Source organism: Akanthomyces muscarius (genome assembly GCF_028009165.1).
Source record: "Akanthomyces muscarius strain Ve6 chromosome Unknown contig_15, whole genome shotgun sequence".
Taxonomy (NCBI): Eukaryota; Fungi; Ascomycota; class Sordariomycetes; order Hypocreales; family Cordycipitaceae; genus Akanthomyces; species Akanthomyces muscarius.
In genome coordinates, this window is record NW_026611615.1 from 76,310 (window position 1) to 95,201 (window position 18,892).

Below are 18,892 nucleotides of genomic sequence, written 5' to 3' on the forward strand. Positions count from 1 at the left end.
CGCCGCCTTTCATCGTATCGTGAGCCGAAGGCATTGGTGCGTTGGCTAACGGATCAACGCCCTGTCTCGGGAGCCTCCTCCACCAAGCGTGCGAGCTAAGCGCGGCCCCAAATTCGAGCTGAGCCATACAATGTCTTAAAATACGAGTCTAGAAACATACTCAGGATGAGCAGAGTTAACAGGGGTATACGCAGCTGTGGAATCCTTGCAGTATGCAAGCTGCAATAGCATTACGCTGCAGAAAATAAAGTCGTGCAAAAGAAAGCTCAAATAATTCATTGTGCATCAGCAGCAAAGTCCCAATGGTCTGCGCAAAGGCTCCCCGAGCCGACCCGTAGTTGTGTACAGGGTACCTGGACATCGCCGCCGACCCCAGGATGTATGATGTAGTTACTGGTCATGCACTTAACGTCCTAATCGTCTCCCCATGATCAGCCCCAGGCATTAGCCCATATCAAGCCCAAACCAAACCAAGGGGACATGTCTTAGACTTGCTTATGATGAATTTTTAATACTGTTTCACCCGCACGTTCAATGGCCACTTCCCTGGCAATGTCGCCATCATTACCGACACAGCTCGCTTCTTCACTTTAACTACACGTGACTTCGCGCGCCATTCACGTCGCGTCGCGTTCCAGCGAATGGCACAGCCAAGATCAACTGCGACGTCATACACTTTTCTGCTGGAGGATCTGTATTAATTCTTTAAAAAGAAGAATACTCGCAGGCACTCCTTTCAATTGCCATTGATTGAATCGACGTTCTGCTCATTTCACGTCATCGCCGCAACGTTTAATTCGGCCAGGTGAACGCAATCTGAGGAGCAATTCACGACCCTCTCAGGGCCACCCGCCACCACATTTCGGAACCAACCCTGCCGCGTGAATCGAATCTTCAATTGCACAATCGACTCAATTGAAGCAAAGAACGCTGTCCACGGAGCCTTGAATAGCCATAATAGTCCACATCGCGGAAAATATGGAGGCAGGGTCGTCTTCCGACGTCGAGTCCGTCGTGTCCAAAACGAAAGAGGGTTCAAGCCCCGCGAGCTCCCCGCCGCAAGCAAGCTCCCCGCGCACCAAGTCCGAGATAATCAACGATGATGAACTAGAAAACGAAGAGGAGAAGGCTCGTCTGGCCAACAATGCGGCTGAGGAAAAGCGTCGCCAGACCGTCGCCCGCAAGCGCAGAACGAAAAAGGCCGAGACCAAAGCTGAACGAGAGGCCAAGGCGAAAGAGCTTGATGAGCTTCTTATGAAGAGTGCTGCATTCAGCGACATTTTGACCAAAAAGACGCAGGTCCTCGGACGAGTCGGAAGTAGCCTCGACGGGCAAACTCTTGGCGAACATAATTTGCAGATGGCCAAACAGCCAGAGTGCATGATAAATGGCACCATGCGTGATTACCAGCTAGAGGGACTCACTTGGATGTATGAAATCTGTTCGCAGGGTATGAGCGGCATTCTTGCAGACGAAATGGGACTGGGTAAGAGGTTGCTGCAATGCTTTAGCGATTACGCATGCTAACAATTCTCAGGTAAAACCGTCCAGACGATAGCGCTTATCGCGTTGCTTCGAGAGCAGGAATCCTACCTCGGCCCTCATCTAATCGTCGCTCCTCTGAGCACCCTGTCCAACTGGATGGACGAATTCGAGAAATGGACCCCATCCATCCCCGTCGTCATGTACCACGGGACTCCCGCGCAACGCCAAGAGATCTTTTCCAAGAAGATTATGAAGCATCTGAAAAATAGTCGGCCGACCGATAAATTTCCAGTGGTGTGCACGTCCTACGAGATGGTTCTTCAAGACAAAGCATCTCTGTCGCGCATCAATTGGGAGTTCATCATCATTGTAAATAGACAACTGCGGATCGCCACATCACTCGCGCTAATCACCTCAATCAACAGGATGAAGGACATCGAATGAAGAACGCCGAAGCCAAGCTGTTCCAAGAGTTGCGTCAATTCACCTCAGCTACTCGTCTGCTCATTACTGGAACGCCACTGCAAAACAACCTCAAAGAGCTGTGGTCCCTGCTGCACTTTTTGCTGCCCAACATTTTCACGGACTGGGAATCGTTTGAATCTTGGTTCGACTTTTCCGGGCTGGAAGATGAACAGGGTACACAAGAATTCATTCAAGATCAAATGAAGCAAGACTTGGTCAAAAAGATGCATCTGATTCTGCAGCCTCTGCTTCTCCGCCGCATCAAGCAAGACGTCGCCGCATACCTCCCCCAAAAGCGTGAATACGTTCTCTTTGCGCCAATGACAAAAGAGCAGACGGATCTCTACAACGTCTTCAGTAACAAAGACGTTGACGTCCGTGAATTCCTCCAGAACAAGGTGGAACAGAAAATCAGGTCGGCGAAACCAGCGTCGCAAAGGCGCAAGGCCAACGGCATCGAGATTGTGCTTCCTGTCCGCGCCAGCCCCGCGAGCAAGCGATTACAAGACAAGAAAGGAGCACCGCTCGCTACACCAAATGCCTTTGCCAGGATGATGGGCACTCGCAAGGCCTCCGCCAAAGCTGAGGCGCCAAAGAAAGAGGCTGTGGCCACACCATCCGCGAAGAGAGGCCCGAAGCGCAAAAGCCAGGCCACTGTGATGGCGGAGCCTGAGCCAAAGAGTGCGAGGTCAAGCCGGGGTTCCACGCCAGCATCTACACGCGGCCGCTCCAGAAAATCACAGACTTACAAAGATGCCGACTCAGAAGACGACGATGAGCTCTCCGACGCCGAATTCGAAGCGAAACTCGTTCAAGAGATGGGAAGCTCCGAAGAAGCCAACGCAGAGCCAGACTCGAGATCACCCGAGGAGATTGAGCTTGGCCAGACACTCGAGCTAGCCAGTAAGGCACTACCCGACATTCTTTCCCCAACCAGTCGCTAATACCGTTCACAGAGAAGCAAATCTCCGCCAAGAAATTAAACAACACCCTCGTGCAGCACCGCCTCGTGTGCAACTCGCCGCACAACTTTTACAACCCCTGGGCCGTCGCGACCGACATCCCCGTCGACGAGTCCATCGTCACCTCCTCGGGCAAGATGCTGCTCCTCGACCGGCTCCTGCGACATCTCCTCGCGCACGACCACAAGGTGCTCATCTTCTCGCAGTTCACCATGCAGCTCGACATCCTCGAGGACTACTGCCGCGAGCTGCGCGGCTGGAACGCGTGCCGCATCGACGGCAGCGTCGCGCAGCAGTCGCGCCGCGCGCAGATCCACGCCTTCAACACGGACCCCGACCATCGCATCTTCCTCCTGTCGACCCGCGCCGGCGGCCAGGGCATCAACCTCGCCAGTGCCGACACCGTCGTCCTCTTCGACTCCGACTTCAACCCCCAGCAGGACCTGCAGGCGCAGGACCGCTGCCACCGCATCGGCCAGCAGCGGCCCGTCATCGTGTACCGCCTCGCCACGCGCGGCACCGTCGAGGAGGAGCTGCTGCTCGCGGCCGACGCGAAGCGCCGCCTGGAGAAGCTGGTGATTCGAAAGGGCGGCTTCCGGACCATGGGGCAGAAGATGGACGACGGAGGTGGCGAGGCCGTCAAGGTGGATGAGAAGACGCTCGAGCGGCTGCTCCTGAAGGACGGCCAGGTCTTTGAGACGACGGGCGGCGAGGACATCCTGAGCGAAGCGGACCTGAGCGTGCTGTGCGATCGCAGCGACGCTGCGTATGACAAGGCCGCGAGCGGCGAGTCGGCCGACGCCGAGGGCTACTGCGTGGTGGAAACCGGCGCCGACTCGATCAAGATGAATTTCAAGGGCAGCAAGGAATAAAGGGACACGGGCCTTGCAAAGTAACATTGTTGAAACCAGTGTAAGGAAAAGGGAAAAGAATTTACATTCTGTTGTTTTTATACAAATCGGAGTACGGACATTAGCTGCGTTGTTATGCGCTGTAAGGCTACGAGATGAGATGAATACCACTTTTGCGTAAAAACGATCATTATCCTCTTCCCGAGTCCCCCCCTTTCCCTTGCCGCATTTCTCAATTCATCTCCGTCACGTACCCAATCTGCTGTCTCGAAGGCCCACCACCAACACTCGGCCCATTCGCTAACCTCCCCGCCAGGCGTTCCTGGCTCTCAACCAGCTTCCTCTGCGCCTCGATCCTCTTTGCTATTCTCTGCTCCGCGCCGCGGTCCACCCTTTCCAGCTCCTCCCTCTCGCTAATCTTGATCGCGCTCAGAGCGCGCATGTTGTCCGTGCGTTCCTTGTTCATGCGCGCCTCCCACTCGACGGCCTTGCGCTGGCGCTTGTCCTCGGCGTCCGTCTCGGCCGCGGCGAGCGCGCGGGTGCGATTCATGGCCGCTTCGGTCACGGCGTGTTGGTCGGCGAGACGCCGCTGGAGCGTCGTCGCGGCCACCGCCTCCTCGAGCTGCGCGCGGGCGCGCACCGCGCCTAGATCATCGCCGTGCTGCCGCCGGCGCCGCGCGTCCTCCATCTCGGCCTTTTGCGCGGCAATCTGCTGCTCGACCGAGGCCATCTCGCGGCGCCGCGCGAGCGCAATGGCGTGCTCTTCCGTATCATGCGTGAGCCGCTCGATCCGGGCGCGGCGCGCACGCTCCGCTGCGGCCATATCGTCCGGGAGGCCGATAGCGTCGTCAGGCTGCGCATCGCCGCTGGTGGCGTAGTAAGCATCCGAGGCACGGCTAGCGCGCAGTACAGCAAGGAGCTCCTCGCAGCAGGGCAGCGAGCGCATGACTTTGGAAATGTACATGGTCGGCGAGTAGGTATAGTGCTCGTCGGTACAACGGTTAAAGGGATTGTTGATGTGCTTCCACATGCCGGCCTTCAGAAGCGCTCGTGTTGTGGCGACGGGCGCGAACGAGGCGAAGCACAGGTGCAGAAGCGGCTTGCCGTTGGACTGGATGGCGAGATCGGATCCGGCGTCAATGAGAAAGGTCATGACCTTTAGCGTGAGCCGCTCGCGCTCGAGCGACATTTCGGTATCGGTCGCAGCCCGCAAGCAGACTTCTCCAAGCGCGCTGCGGCCGTCGTGGAGCGGGCTTGGGAAATCGGGATCGTGGCCGGCCTGGACCAGGACTTGGACGGCAGCCAAGTTGAGCTCCCGCGCGGCGTTGTGCAGCGAGCCGTCGTCGCGGGGGGGCTCGGCGGCGAGAATGCTCGACATGATCTGGACGGCGACGTCGCCTTCCATTTCAGTAGCCATGGAGAGGGGTGTGCGGTTCATGTAGTCGAGGACGTCGACTTCGGCGCCCTCAATGAGAAGCATCTTAACCACGTCTGGGCGTCGATGCGAAACGGCGAGCGTCAAGGGAGTGGAATTAGACAAGGAAGATGCCACGTTGACTTTGGCTGCAGCACTGTTAGCATTGAATCGCTGTAAACTCGTTGTCTGTGTCACTTACCTCCTCGCTCAATGAGAAGCTCAATGACGGCTTTACTAACGCGCTTCTGGGGCTGAGCAATGGCCCAAGATAGTAGTGTGACCTCCTCCTCACCAACGTCCGGATGCAAGGTATACGTGGTGAGCTGATCATGATAATAGCCTGCCTCGAGGAGTGTTGACAAGATCATAGGCGATCGTGGATATTGCTTCATAGCGCGCACCAAGACTGGCTCGGAGCCTTGCAGCGTCACCATGACATCTATTCGGGCTTCGCCGTCTCGATACTCGGCAAAGAGTTTAAATAGAGCGAGCACTTCGTCCTGGCTGAGCGCAGTGTCAAATATGCACTGAAATGCTAAAGATAGTGTCTCCGATGTGGGTTTGCAGCCAAGAAGCTTGCGTGTCCACTCAATATTGGCCACCGACGCGGCCTGTTGGAGAGGCTGGCCGCGGTTGTAGTTGACATCGGCACCATGAGAGACCAGAATTTCGACGAATTCATTTGCAAGATCAATGGTTTCAGGCGTTGAGCGTTGCATGACCATCAATAAAGAGTTGCTCAAGGCATCTCCGCTTGCTCCCTTATCTAGTAGCAGCTGTGCAGTTTCGAGACCTCTGTGAGTAAACCATTTGTTGATAGTCTTTGTTGTAAAAGCTCCATTGAAAGCATGGTTGACATGCTTCTGAGCAGTGTCCCGCTGGAGCATGAGTGACAGACACGGAGATGCCATGTTTTGCACGGCATCCACCAAGGACTTGCAGCTGTTTGCGGTAGCTGATGCACCACTGTCCAAAAGTAGCCGGACGAGCCGCTCTTCTGGGTCTTCCTCATTCACCGCATCATTCAGAACCATGTGTAAGTCCTCGCAGGGCTGCAGGCCGGCCTTGATTAGATCTTCAACAATGGCATAGCGTGTATCGCGGTTAAGGCTCCATGACCCTTTCAGCGCGCGTACCAGCGTCGGCTGTGACGGTAGTTTCTGCAACAATTGGTTAGCAAAAGGAACAAAATCACGAAGTATATCACGTACTTGACTCTGTCCATCGTCCCATGTACCTAAAAGTAGCTGCAAGCTGCGCATAAACGCACTTCGCGTAGCAGCAACGACGGCTTCACCACTGTTATAGTTGGGATCCGCTCCAGCCGCAAGGAGCACTTTGAGAAGACTTTCTCCCGCTTCGCCATACCTCGCCGCGGACTGAAGCTGCGCATCAATAAACTCCCCAGAGGCGCCGCAGCGGAGAAGATATTGGAATACGACGGCGCGTTTATCCAGATCAGGTACTTCGGTGGCAGCCTGGAACGCTTCATTTAGCGTCTTCTTTGACGTTTGGCCATCTGGTTTGAGTAGGACTTTGAGCACGTCAATAGACCCACCACGACAGGCCTCAATAATGGCCTGTCCGTTATTCTTGGTGTTGCTTGCGCCGTGGGCCATCAATGTGTCGCCAAGAGCAACATCGCCGTCGCGGGCGGCAACCAGGAGAGCAATGGAGGCAGTGTCAGCCGGGACTCCACAAGCCAAAAGCTGCTTGCAAATATCGTGCCGCACATTTCGCGTTTTAATATCCATAGCCCGTGTGAGCGCGATACTACGTGCCTGAGATGAAGAGCTTGCACTTTTTAGTAGTAGCGAGATTAGCTCTGGAGATTCCTTCTCGACAGCGAGAGACAGCACGTCGCCGTCTGCGGTATCTGCCTTGGAGCAAAGAAGCCCTATGAGCTCCTTATCTTGCGAATGGACTTTGATAGCATGTTGGAGAGCTCTGTTGACCTCGTTAGGCGGCGCTCCGCCTCCAACGAGGGCCTCTGTGACGGACTTGCGTGCCATTTGATCAGCAATACGGAGCGCGTGTGGCAAAGCACAGCCTAGGGATGTAGGTTTGAGGGCTATACGGCTCTTCAGAAGGTGGTTGATGACTAGATTATCGGCCGCGATAACTGCATGGCATAGCGCAGATGCGTTGAATGCATTGGGGTCTGCGTCATAGTTCAGAAGCATTTCCAGAACATCCAAGCTTGGCTGCAGAGCCTTGTGCTCGACAATAGACTGTACTTCAAGGATAAGTACGCGATTCAAGTCGAGAGTCTTCGTCGATTTGGACAGAATGGCCTCAAACTTCCACTTCTTGACATCGTTTGAGAGCTTGGGGGCGAGTGCGTCCAAGCCACGCGCTATTGACGATGCTGATGGGTTCCCATAAAACAGTATCAGCTCAAGAACCTTCGGATCTGGATTTTCGATGGCTCTCGTGATAATGGTGCCATCACAGCCATTGATATCAGCGCTGCCTGTTTCCAGAAGTAGCCGAAGAAGTGACATGTCCACGGGTTTCTCTGCTAGTGTTTCTAGAGTTGCAGTAGCCACTTCTGAGGCACCAATTACTGCGCCAGCACTAAGAAAGATGCTGATCATCTCGAATCTTGACCGAGGGTCTGGGACCTTCATTGTATCTGGGATACGCGAGGCGGCCGTCTGAGGAGAAATACTCGGTCCCATAATTGCAATGAGATTCAAGTCCATTTGCTTGATGAGAGGCACGAGGCCTTCTCCAGAGTTGTAATTTATATCAGCGCCACTCGCAACCAGCTGCTTAATGAGATTGTCATCTCTTTGAGACTGAGGCGGCGCGAGCGCGTCTTGCAGGGCGGCATGGAGACAATCCCCAGAAAGAGACCCCTCCAAAAACAAGCTAACCATTTGGTGACGTTCTTGCAGAGGCAATTTTCGCGTGAGCTGAAAGACGGATGTGATGGTCTGTGGCGAGGGACGAGCTTTTAGGAGCTTCTGGGCGAGAATGGTGTCGGTTCGAATCACTGCAGTTCGCAAAGCCTCGCCATCACGATAATCGGCCGAAGCCACTGCATGGGAATTGAGTGGCGAAGCCGCACCGTTTGAAACTGCATTACTTTGCTGGGGAAATCGTGGATTCAGAAGCAAGTCAACGGAGCTGAGATCGCCCGACTCCGCTGCATCTACCAAACACTGGCTCAGGGCATGTCCATTGGCACCGCGCCGTAGGAGGTGCATCAGAAGAGAATATCGTGCTTCGAACGAAGCTTGCTTCGGGATGAGGCCCACACACGAGGATGCGTATTGCGGGTTCAAAGGCGCCGCGCTGCGTAGCAACGTCTCGACAAGCTCCAGCTCTCCGCTGTTGATGGCATACCTGAGCGCGGATGCATCGTTGTATTCGATGGAGACGTTGTAGGAGGATAGAAGAAAGACCATGTCATAAAATTGCGACTTGCAGGCCTGTTCTAGGGCCAATGCGGGTGCCTCGCCTGAGGCACCCGCGCACAACAACAGCTCGGCGATATCGAGCTTGGTAGCTGGACTTATGGAGGGATGTGAGTAAAGCGTGATAAATGCGCTGTTGAGCGACGAAGGCTGCGGTGGCTTGTTTCCCGTGATGATGGCTAGGGCGACATCACGTCGTCCCATATTGACTGCCGTGATGAGTGCCTCTCCTTGATTGTAGTTGCCGTCTCCAGCAGAACGGCTAAGTTGTATGACGTTATCCAGGCAGCCTGAGCGTGAAGCGTCACCCATGGCCTGCGATATCAGGGCCGGTGAAGGTCGCCCCGCCGAGTTAAGAACCATGCCAATCATACCAGCCTGACCGTGTGTAGTACAAGCTTGGCGGAAAGCATCTTGGCCGTCGGCCGTCTCACCGACGTTGGCGCCGTACCTCAATAGCAATTCAACAATTGCATTGTCGCTTTTCCGGATCGCAGCGGGAACGCTAGCATCGATGGCCAATGCGTCAGCATGTGGTATCAAGACCTGGACCATGTCCACGCTGCCGCTCTCGGTGGCGAGACGGAGCAGCCGGGCTCGGTCTGGCAAAAGATCCACGCTTTTTCGGCGGCTCAAAAGGCCCGACTTTTGTTTCTGGTTTCCTGCTAGGTCGACACCTGCAGCAGAAAGCTTTGCAATCAAGGCCTCGGCCACGCCCGGTGAGCCGCCATTGGCGACGTGTGTGGCCAGAGCCTCTACAATTTCGCGAGGATCCCAATGCTTGCCCTTTTTCAAATTGCTTGTGGAAAATGCGCGCGAGAGACCACCCTTGGGCCGAAGCTGCGCGGCATCTGCTGCTCTCCTTTGCATCAAGCTCTCGGCAGCGTCATCGTCTCCGGGGCTCTGAAACGCGGGAAGCTGCAGCGGCTTGGTGAGGGTTTTGGGGGCCGGTGGAATTGTCACGCCCCATTCCGAAGATAGCTGGAGAATGCGCCTTTGGCGTTCGTTGGGTGTAAATGGCGACATGATCTCATACAAGCAACATGGTGAGCCGCAAGGGAGAAGACCCGGGTTGGGATCGCAAACACTGCGTCGGAGTGTAGTTGATTCGCAATGACGACAGCGTCTCGGCTTTCGCGCGGGGAAACGAACCGAAAATCGAGGGACGAGCCAAAAGACACAGAATCGAGAGACCGAGGAGCGGAAGCTCAATTAATACAAAAGGGATGAAACGCAGCCGACGAATCTAGGATGCATCGGCGGCAGTCTTACTCAGCGGGGCCGTAGCTGGGGGCTGCATAGTGGTAGGTACATGTGTGGGTGACGAGAGAATGCGCCACTCCAGTCGAATGGAGTTTTTGTTTTTGCTTTCTTTGCTTCTTAAATGTATGTACTTCCGCCAATACTCTTTCCATCTCTTCCTATTTCTCTTTTTTGTGAGTTCGGGGGGGGTTTTTTGTTGGACTTTTTGCTCAATCGTCGTCCCTTCTTTCGTAGCAACAAGCACGAAGCACAATAGCAAGGCCACCAAGGCGGGGCGCAGCCGTGTCTAATTTTGGGTGCAAACGCGTTTCCTGCAGGCCGACACGCAGGCAGGGCAACTGGATCCACTCAGTTACAGGCTTCGGTGCCGTGTTGCAGCTGCGGAGGCTGAGAGGTAGGTACCTACCTCGGTACCTAGGTACCTACGCGTACAGGGCGTACAGGGCTTCTGTAGACCGATGCAAGCGCTGAACTCTGATCTCACGCATGGCCGAAGCTCTCGACGCCAGGCGCTGAAAGGTGCTTGATATGCGTCCTGGAGAGTCGTTTCTGTTTTATCATCGAACATCTTTCGCCCGGGTTTCTTCAGCTTCATCGCGCTTGCCGATTTAGACATGCAGCTTTCAACATGCCACTCCGCCTTTCTGCTTCGTCTACAAGCCCCCAAGTCTCCATCATACCTCGTTTCGGAAACAATATAGCGACGGGCTAGGTAGTTTGTCTCGCCCGCTAGCACTGCCCGGCTGCGAGCCCAGCAAAATTCCCGGAGATGGCGTCAGCCGCAATGCAACGTGGCAAAGCCCTGTGGATGGAGTGATTAAACCGAGCCAGCCGAATCGTGACGACGTCGATGAGCATCGGACATCAGACAAACAAGTCCAGTGCACCCCTGCCGTGTCGAGGCGGCAAAGTCCAGCCCCGCCAATCGATGCGTCAACTGGCAAACTGGTTCGCGAAGCAGACTGCAGACCGACCCTATTGCCTAGAAACTTTTTACCCGTCTTGTGTTGCCCCCGGGCACTAGCCAAGGTACTGACGCAAGCCGCCCGCTTGACGCAAAGCTTGATTGAGTAGCAGTTTACGGGCTTCTGACGCGGCGGATGCGACGATCAGTGTGCCGGGACACTTGCGAGGCAAGATGTAACTGGCATAAACAACTTGCAACATTGTCCAACAATAGAACCAGAGCGTCCATCAATCCGATAGCTCGTTGGCTTCCTACGACTCTTCCCCAGATCTCGAGGCACGGCGGAGATGGTTGAGCTCCACGCCAACGCCGAAGTTTATTGGTGCGGCTGTACAAGCTCAACACCACTGGAGCGGCTCTCAATTTCGCGGGTTTACGCCCGTCGAAACCACCAGTAGTTAGAGGGCAGCGTCCTATTCACGGAATTTTTGGGGTCCTAAATATCCAATTCAATATACAAAAGCTTCCTAGAGCCCTGAAACTTGGTACTGTTTCCTTTTCGACAGATTTCAGTCAGCACCCCCGCGTTACCCCTCACAATGCCGCTCTACCGCCCCGACAACTCGGACGCCCCCGTCCTCTCGCAGTTCTCCCTCGCCGGCAAGGTCGCCGCCGTCACGGGCGGCGCCCGCGGCATCGGTCTCGAGATTGTGCGCGGCCTCGCCGAGGCGGGCGCCGCGGTGGCCATCATCTACAGCACCAGCGCCAGCGCGCACGACACGGCGCGGGACATTGCCGCCGCCACCGGCGTCCGCGTCGCCGCCTACCAGGGCGACGTGCGCTCGCGCGCCGCCATTGCGGACACCGTCGACAGCATCGTCGCCGACTTTGGCCGCCTCGACATCATGGTCGCCAACTCGGGCGTCTGCGCCGACATCCCCAGCCTCGAGTACACCGAGGAGACGTGGCAGCAAAACAGCAGCGTCAACTACGACGGCGTCATGTGGACGGCGCAGGCCGCGGGCCGCGTCTTCAAGAGGCAGGGGCGTGGAAACTTCATCATCACAGCGTCGGTCAGCGCGACGCTCGTCAACATCCCCCAGCAGCAGGCCGCGTACAATGCCTCCAAGGCGGCGGTCGTGCAGCTCGCCAAGGTGCTTGCGGTGGAATGGGTCGACTTTGCGCGCGTCAACTGTGTGTCGCCTGGCTTTATCGAGACCGATAGTAAGTGCTCAAGTAGGTTGGTCTTTATGGAAGCTCATGACATGCTAACCGACGCAGTGTTGTATAACCAGCCCAAGGAGCGTATGGAGCAGTGGACCTCTTTGATTCCCGGGCGGCGCATGGCAGCCACCTCGGAGCTCAAGGGAGTAGGTCTATGCCAAATTTACTCTCACTAGCACAACTCTAACCTTTTCTAGATTTACGTGTTCCTTGCGAGTGATGCGTGCTGCTATATGACGGGTGCTAATCTGATTGTGGATGGTGGATACACATTGCTATAAGTTGCAAACTCTAGAGGAATTCATTTCCCAAAAGTAGAGAAAGCTCGCTTCGGGTTGAGAACTCATTTGCAATGTATTGCAGTATATAGTGAAAGATTTGTACATGAGTACTGCGTTTACAAAAGCCCGTCGCTCTCTTCGGCCAGTTCTTCCGCAATCTCTTCATCGAATCGCATCAGCCACAAGATCAGAGCGCCCGGCACCATGATCCCGCCGCCAATGTACATCGGCAGTCCGATCCAGTCGCCCCCAAGCTTCATGCCAAGGCGGAAAGTCGCCGCAATGATCGGCCCCGCTATGGCAATGCTCACCGCCGTCAATACTTCCATGGCCGAGACAATGCTGCCAGTGCCGGCGTCCCGTCCCATGGACACGACAAGACTACGGACTGTAGGCTCTAAGCAGTAGCTGAAGGCGTACAAGATGATGCTCACAGTGAAAGCACCGACGTCGGTGGCAGCGCCGGCTAGAGAGCTGCACATGACAGCGACAAGGACACTGATGCGCGAGATCCAGGCATCTTGCGTGATAGGGAGAACTTTAGCCCTCCGAAGAGCAGCCGCGAGTAGAGGGATACCCACAAAGCAAAGTGCGAGCCGCAAGAGATTTGCGTAGGACAGGATTATACCGGCCTGTAAAAGTGTGAGAAAGAAGCATACTATGACATATTGGGAGGAAGACGTACTCTTGCCCAGGATAGCTCATAACGCTTGACAGCATACTGTTTCATAACGCTGCCGACCAATTGCTTTCCAACGCCCGTAAAGAGGGTACTGAGGAGTAATAGGGTCAACTTCGTGTTGCTGCCCCAGAACATGTCTCTCAGAGACGAGACTGACTGGGCGCGCAATTCAGCAACTCTTGCTGAGAGCTTCTTGCTGAAAGGCGTCGCATCCTCAACGGCATCATGTGGCTTCTCTCCAATAGCAATAGTCTCTGGCATCAGACAAGCCGCGAACAATCCGACAATCTGGATCAAGATCAACGCGCACATTGCGGGGTAATGCCCAAGAGGCAATAGTGCAGCCGCGAGATAGGCGCTTAAGAAGGCACCTATGAGAAACGCACTGCTGATGGCCAAGAAAACTGCAGATCTAAACATGTTTGAGCAATAATGTCCTTCGTTGGCGGGAGAGAGGAGTCTACCTTTGCGACTTTGGGACAATGTCTGTGACGATGGTGTAGTTGATACTTGCAGACACCAAAGCGCCGCCTGTGAAAAAGTAGACGGCGGGGACGGCCCAGAAGAACTTGATGGATATGTAGTCATGAAACCAGCCTAAACATTCGTCAGCTCTTGTTCAGCATGCCATGTCGCAACGCACCGCGAGACAACATACAGACGGCGATGTCCAAAGCACCGTAAAGCACCGCGCCAAATGTGGACAGCATCAGGATCGGCCTGCGGCCGTACACATCGGCGACCAGGCCATAGACGATGCCGCATAACATGGGTGGAATCATCTCAAAGCTGGCTTCGATGCTCGTCAGCAGCGACAGCTCCGACTGGACAGCTTCGCCCTTGCAGCGCGGATCCGCCAACGGGTCGCCGACATCGTCGTACATGTCGCGGCACAGCAGGCCTTCCAGAGTCTCAAACAGAACAGTGTTGAAGGACGACGCGTAAAGCTGCGAGCAGAATAGCATGGTATAGCTCAAGAGGACGACTCTCCAGAATGTGCGTCGCGAAACCGGCGAGCGCTCCACGGATGCACCCGCCAGGAGTGGCTCAATGTCGCCGTGGTCGGTCATGGCTGATAGCTGCGCCAATGGATAGGAATTGGAGGCCAATGCGCGCTGCCCTCGGAATGCCGTTCGGGCGGAAAATGGCTACGGATGCCGGTTCCTTTTTAAAGCAAGATGTGCTGTCTTTGGTGGTTGGTTGGTTCGAAGGATTTCGACGCTGCGGGGTGCGTGCCATCTGTATCTGCACACAGCCTGGCGCGCCGCCCGGCCCACGCTACCTAAGAAGGACTGTTTGGGAACGCACAATCGCTTGCTTCAGTCGCCGCGAGGAACCCGAGAAGGCACTCTTTCTCTTTAGCACTAACCCATCAGCAGATTTCAGCAAAGCATCAGATATGTCGTTTCAAGATGGGCGAGGACGGCGAAAAGGTCATCGGTTCCACGTCACCATGTCACTCAGGCTTACTGATTACCCTACAGGACACACTCAACTTGCTCGAGAATGCGACCATTAAAAAAAGTTCGGCAAGCGACAGAAGGGCGTCCATAATAGAAGCACATGCAACAGCCTGCTCTCTGAGAAGAAATGAGCTGCGTAAACCTTTACCCGCACAGGTCAAATTTGAGACTGAAGATATGTTGCTGAATTTCCTGGATTGGCTAATCGAGGAACTACCGAAGGAGATGGAAGAGACGGGCAATAGCCCTTTCCGGATCGTTTCTTCACCGAGATGGCTGGAACGGGCAACTGCAGCGAAAGCCAAAAAGAAGCAGCTTACCCCCAATCAGGTCCATGTATATTGCAATGCTATAAATGCAATGCTGCAAGACGTCACCAACATTCTGGCGAAGTTGCATGAGTCCGAGAACGGCCATGAGGTCTTATGTAACCGATACCTGATGGAGTTTGAGGTACATGCTCTTGAGATTGCAGAGAGAGGGGCCAAATCAGCCGGAATGGCGAGCGAGGGCAACCGTACCGACTACAATGGCACGCAGTTGAACGAGCACGCCAAAGACAAACTACCAGCAACGGAAACGAACGTCGACGTTGGTAGTCCTCCAACCAAGGCACCGGTCTCGAGGGCTGCAAAAATTAGGTATTCGAGTTCGCTACTACCCCTTTCCAGTTTTTTTGGTACCATGGCAAGCTTCATCGCCACTGTCGATACGAGCGTCACGCGACAGTGCTGCAGCACGCTCGCTGTGTGGCCACGACAGCTGGGTTGGAGCGAGTTTTCAGGGTCATATTTACGCCAGGAGCTGGATAGAAAATCGTTTTTGACGGAGCCGTGAAGCAAAACTTCGGGAATGTTTGTAGGGCGGCTGTATCTAGGTCGAAACCCGAGAAGAGTAATCAGTCGCAGTTTGAACTGTCCATGAGCGCTGTGTCAGAGGAGGGCATCACATCACACTGGACATGTCCCAGAGCAAGACGGATTTCAAATACATGTGGTAACTGGAAGACGTGGTGTACTTGACAGCGAGTTGGAGCTTTATCCGAGACACGAACAAAAAAAAAGTGCTTTCATAAATAGTCTCGCCGTTCTATTCTGTCTATTGCGCTGGGCTGATCAGTGAGTGGGGCGGGTTGGGCCAGGTAAAAAAAAACTCCAACGTGCCATCCCGCAGGTCCTCCATGGCCACAAATCAACAGCCAGATGCTCAGCAACTAAACAAAATAACAATGAACAAAAACAAGAGCAAAAAAGAAACATCTTCAGGTCACGGTGGGGATCGAACCCACAATCTTCTGGTTCGTAGCCAGACGCCTTGCCATTTGGCCACGCGACCGAATCCATTTGATGGAGGCAGAAGCGAGATAAAGATTGTTAAGAAGAAGGGCGGCTGACAGAGGAGAATTTCGCGGGCGGGGTCGGCTGTGGATGTATTGGGTGGATTGGGAATGGGTTGCGGACAAGGAGGGATGTTGCAATGCTTGAATGGTAAGTGGCTGGCCGGCGTGTCCGGACGTTGCAAGGGCACGGTTGATGGGGGGCCCAAAGAGAGAATTTTCTGATGAAGTGAACGCCGATTGAGAAGAAAACCGTTCACGCTACTGAAATCCGTGGGACATGTCTTCGATGCGAAAGGAAGGTGGAAAGACTAACGTGAAAAAAATCGTATCTGTAAGTGGCCGTAGCAGCATTGCGGAAAGCGAAAATGAAATCCACCAACCGTTCTGGTTTTGTTGCAGTAAAGAGAGGCCGCCTCGATCCTTTGTTGCGCTTCCGATGGATTATACTGGTTACTCTCCTCCGGTTGCCATTTCCTCCGCCACAAAGCCGGTCGTGTCCAAATCCTTGTTGATGGCCTTGGCCGCTGCCCATTGACACGTCAGCATGATGCAAAGTTCCGGCTGTTTGGTTTGTTCACGTACCAACGAGGACAAACGTCACGCGGCACGTCTCGTCCGTCCGGTTCTCCCAGCTGTGGATGGTGCCGCGCTGGACACAGACGTCACCCGCGCGGAGTGTCTTTTCGACGCCATCGTCAAGACGGCTTGTTGTGGATAGGTCAGCAGGGTTACACACGGGAGAGCCATCAATCGGGTGAGGGGGGGCGGTCTCACCAGACAATCTCGCCCTTGGTTATGATGCCAAAGTCGAGGGACTCTGTACGATGGAATAGCTACACAAATTCACGCAACATTAGCCATGACTAGCCGGACGGACGGTCTGTGCCAAGAGGGCGGGCAGGCGGGTTTTGGTATATACACACCGCAGTGTTGTTGGGCTTAAAGTCGACCACGCGCACCACCACACCGTCCCGGTTGGCGAGGCTCTCGGTGCGGTTCCTGATGGGGTCCTTCCACTCGTTGTTGTCGGCGGGGAACTCGTGCGTCTCGTACAGTACGGCAAAGTTAACCGTGTCGGTGATTTGCACGGCGGCCACCTCGCCGTCGTCGACAAACACGGCCTTGCTGGCGCCGTCGTGGCCGGTGACGACTCGGCGGGGGTGCGGGAGCTCGGCGACCATTGTGGCTGCGATGACAAGCTTTTGTGGATGCTCGCGCGGGAGGTGCTTTTACAAGGCGGTCTGAGGAAAAAAGAGCAGGGTTTTGAGTCAACAACTATTCTTGATTGTAAACTCGTTTCTATGATTTTTGCTCGGGTGCTCATATGTCCGAATGCTGTTTACCCCTCATCGTACGAGGCTATATGTTCTGACCGGCATCATCACGTGAAGCCTGCATTGGTGTGCTTATCGCCAACGAAGCTGACAGTGATGAGTGGCTGGATGTCTCCTTCTGCGTACCTGCTGAGGTCTATTCAAGTTAGCCTGCACGGGATGTTGTACAACTCGGCATGTTGAAGGGAGAGCAGCTAGCCCCCATGTGCGCTAGAGCAAAAGCGCCTGGGCAAAGGTCGGTCCGTGTAAGCGTTATGCACGACACGACGAGTGAAGGATTTGCAATCCGAGATCGTTGCAGTTCAAGACAATTAGCACCGATTTACTAGTGATGGAAACTCGTGAACCGTTGCCAATCTGCCAGGTACAGATCGGGTTTTAGATGCAAGGTGGTGTTGGGCCGGAAAAAAAAGTGACAGGTCGGTTTCGGCTGGTGCGAATCCCTGTCCAAACCACACACCACCAGAATTAATTATGACAGCTCCAGCATCATGGCGCAGCGTCGCTCGCGGGGTAAGCCGTCCCTAGCCTCGTCATTGAGAATCTTACTCAGGGGCGGAGAAACATGTTGCGGCGCGAGCAGCACAAAGCCACGCGCCTTGTAGAAGCCGTCGTTCCAGGGCACGTCGAGGAACGTCGTCAGCGTCAGGCCCTTGTAGTTCCGCTGCCTGGCATGGTCGACGGCCGTCTGCAGGAGCCGTTTCCCGATGCCTCGACCCTGGCACCTTTCGTCGACTGACATTTCCCAGATGTGCAGGAAGCCATTGAGAAGCCGGCCATTGAGGAAGCCGATCGGGCCGTGGCCGTCTGCTAGCAATGACTCGCCGCCGCCCGAGTCCGGCACGGCGACCCAAGACACGCCGCTCTCCATCAGCTCGAGGTGCCGTGCGGCCGTTTGGGGATCGTCGTCTGCGATCCAGGCCAGCTCTGGGATGCTGCGAAAGGCCTTTGCAGCAGAACGCTCTACGGCGGGGAGCTTTGCCACATCGGCAGTCGTCGTCTTTCGGATAAGGAAAGCGTTCTCGGCCATGGTCTCGCCGGGTTGTGTTGTTGTTAGCGTCGTAGATCCAAGCCTTTCGTCGCCGATGCGGTAAATGGAAGAGAGACGCACGGTTGTCGCTTGGCGGGAAACGGGCCGAATTTGTATATAGATGAGGGTTTTTCTTACGACGCCTCGACGAGAGGGCGTAAATAAGTTGGCCCATGTACAGCACTGACTAGTACCGACGACCCATGCTGAGAGCTGGAGCTGAATTGCTGAGCCTCATCGATGCTGCAGGCTGGAAATATGACATATCCATCCGTGCTGCGCTGGCACAGGCATTGTACGAGTGGGAGGAGTGGATAGTGTGGTGCACAGCTGGGGTGTAGGGTCGGTAAGGTAGGCCGGTGGCCGGTCGTTTGTTGCGCTGCGTTTGCTGCCAGCTGCCAGCTGCCAAGCTGCAAAACACCACAATTGCGCTGGCAATGACAGTTTGCGAGCTTCATTATCGGTATCAGCACCAATGAGATTCTCGCCGTCAACCAAGCACAAATGCTGTCTCGCTTATTTCGGTTTGCGAAAGCTTGACAGGAAACCCACTCGTAGGTACTACCCTTTGCGTTGCAGTGGCGCCAAGGAGCGTGGGAGCCTGTGCTGGCGCCGGAAAAGCTTCCGTTCATCCTCTCCCCCCAGAAACTTCCACTGACAGACTGGCTAGCCCAAGGCTTAAAAGACGCCTTTGACGTCAACACGGTGATTTGCTAGGCAGCCAAGCAGCCCACATGAGCTTGTTGTTCGCGTTCTAGCCTGGGAAG

General features: G+C 55.0%; 7 protein-coding genes across 7 annotated transcripts; 2 read left to right on the forward strand and 5 right to left on the reverse strand.

Annotated features, from left to right (window-relative positions):
- Positions 1 to 978: 978 nt before the first annotated feature.
- LMH87_007754 (uncharacterized protein) lies at positions 979 to 3,784 on the forward strand (the record flags this gene model as incomplete). The annotated part of the gene is made up of 4 exons (XM_056199118.1): positions 979 to 1,486; positions 1,538 to 1,854; positions 1,911 to 2,853; positions 2,907 to 3,784. 4 exons carry the CDS (start codon positions 979 to 981, stop codon positions 3,782 to 3,784), a joined length of 2,646 nt encoding a protein of 881 aa, XP_056057619.1.
- A 211-nt stretch (positions 3,785 to 3,995) lies between these two features.
- Positions 3,996 to 9,628, reverse strand: LMH87_007755 (uncharacterized protein; the record flags this gene model as incomplete). The annotated part of the gene is made up of 3 exons (XM_056199129.1): positions 3,996 to 5,326; positions 5,380 to 6,340; positions 6,392 to 9,628. The coding sequence occupies 3 exons, from the start codon at positions 9,626 to 9,628 to the stop codon at positions 3,996 to 3,998; spliced, it is 5,529 nt and encodes a 1,842-aa protein (XP_056057620.1).
- Positions 9,629 to 10,074: 446 nt separating this feature from the next.
- LMH87_007756 (uncharacterized protein) lies at positions 10,075 to 10,433 on the reverse strand (the record flags this gene model as incomplete). Its single annotated transcript, XM_056199142.1, has 2 exons — positions 10,075 to 10,203; positions 10,272 to 10,433. The coding sequence occupies 2 exons, from the start codon at positions 10,431 to 10,433 to the stop codon at positions 10,075 to 10,077; spliced, it is 291 nt and encodes a 96-aa protein (XP_056057621.1).
- Positions 10,434 to 11,371: 938 nt separating this feature from the next.
- On the forward strand, positions 11,372 to 12,277 carry LMH87_007757 (uncharacterized protein; the record flags this gene model as incomplete). The annotated part of the gene is made up of 3 exons (XM_056199153.1): positions 11,372 to 11,996; positions 12,054 to 12,142; positions 12,194 to 12,277. 3 exons carry the CDS (start codon positions 11,372 to 11,374, stop codon positions 12,275 to 12,277), a joined length of 798 nt encoding a protein of 265 aa, XP_056057622.1.
- A 116-nt stretch (positions 12,278 to 12,393) lies between these two features.
- Positions 12,394 to 14,029, reverse strand: LMH87_007758 (uncharacterized protein; the record flags this gene model as incomplete). Its single annotated transcript, XM_056199164.1, has 6 exons — positions 12,394 to 12,685; positions 12,775 to 12,797; positions 12,859 to 12,909; positions 12,963 to 13,371; positions 13,424 to 13,556; positions 13,618 to 14,029. 6 exons carry the CDS (start codon positions 14,027 to 14,029, stop codon positions 12,394 to 12,396), a joined length of 1,320 nt encoding a protein of 439 aa, XP_056057623.1.
- A 1,599-nt stretch (positions 14,030 to 15,628) lies between these two features.
- Positions 15,629 to 16,942, reverse strand: LMH87_007759 (uncharacterized protein; the record flags this gene model as incomplete). The annotated part of the gene is made up of 7 exons (XM_056199176.1): positions 15,629 to 15,635; positions 15,711 to 16,069; positions 16,142 to 16,145; positions 16,216 to 16,285; positions 16,344 to 16,465; positions 16,536 to 16,594; positions 16,685 to 16,942. 7 exons carry the CDS (start codon positions 16,940 to 16,942, stop codon positions 15,629 to 15,631), a joined length of 879 nt encoding a protein of 292 aa, XP_056057624.1.
- Positions 16,943 to 17,142: 200 nt separating this feature from the next.
- Positions 17,143 to 18,125, reverse strand: LMH87_007760 (uncharacterized protein; the record flags this gene model as incomplete). The annotated part of the gene is made up of 2 exons (XM_056199188.1): positions 17,143 to 17,231; positions 17,645 to 18,125. The coding sequence occupies 2 exons, from the start codon at positions 18,123 to 18,125 to the stop codon at positions 17,143 to 17,145; spliced, it is 570 nt and encodes a 189-aa protein (XP_056057625.1).
- Between the last annotated feature and the right edge of the window lie 767 nt (positions 18,126 to 18,892).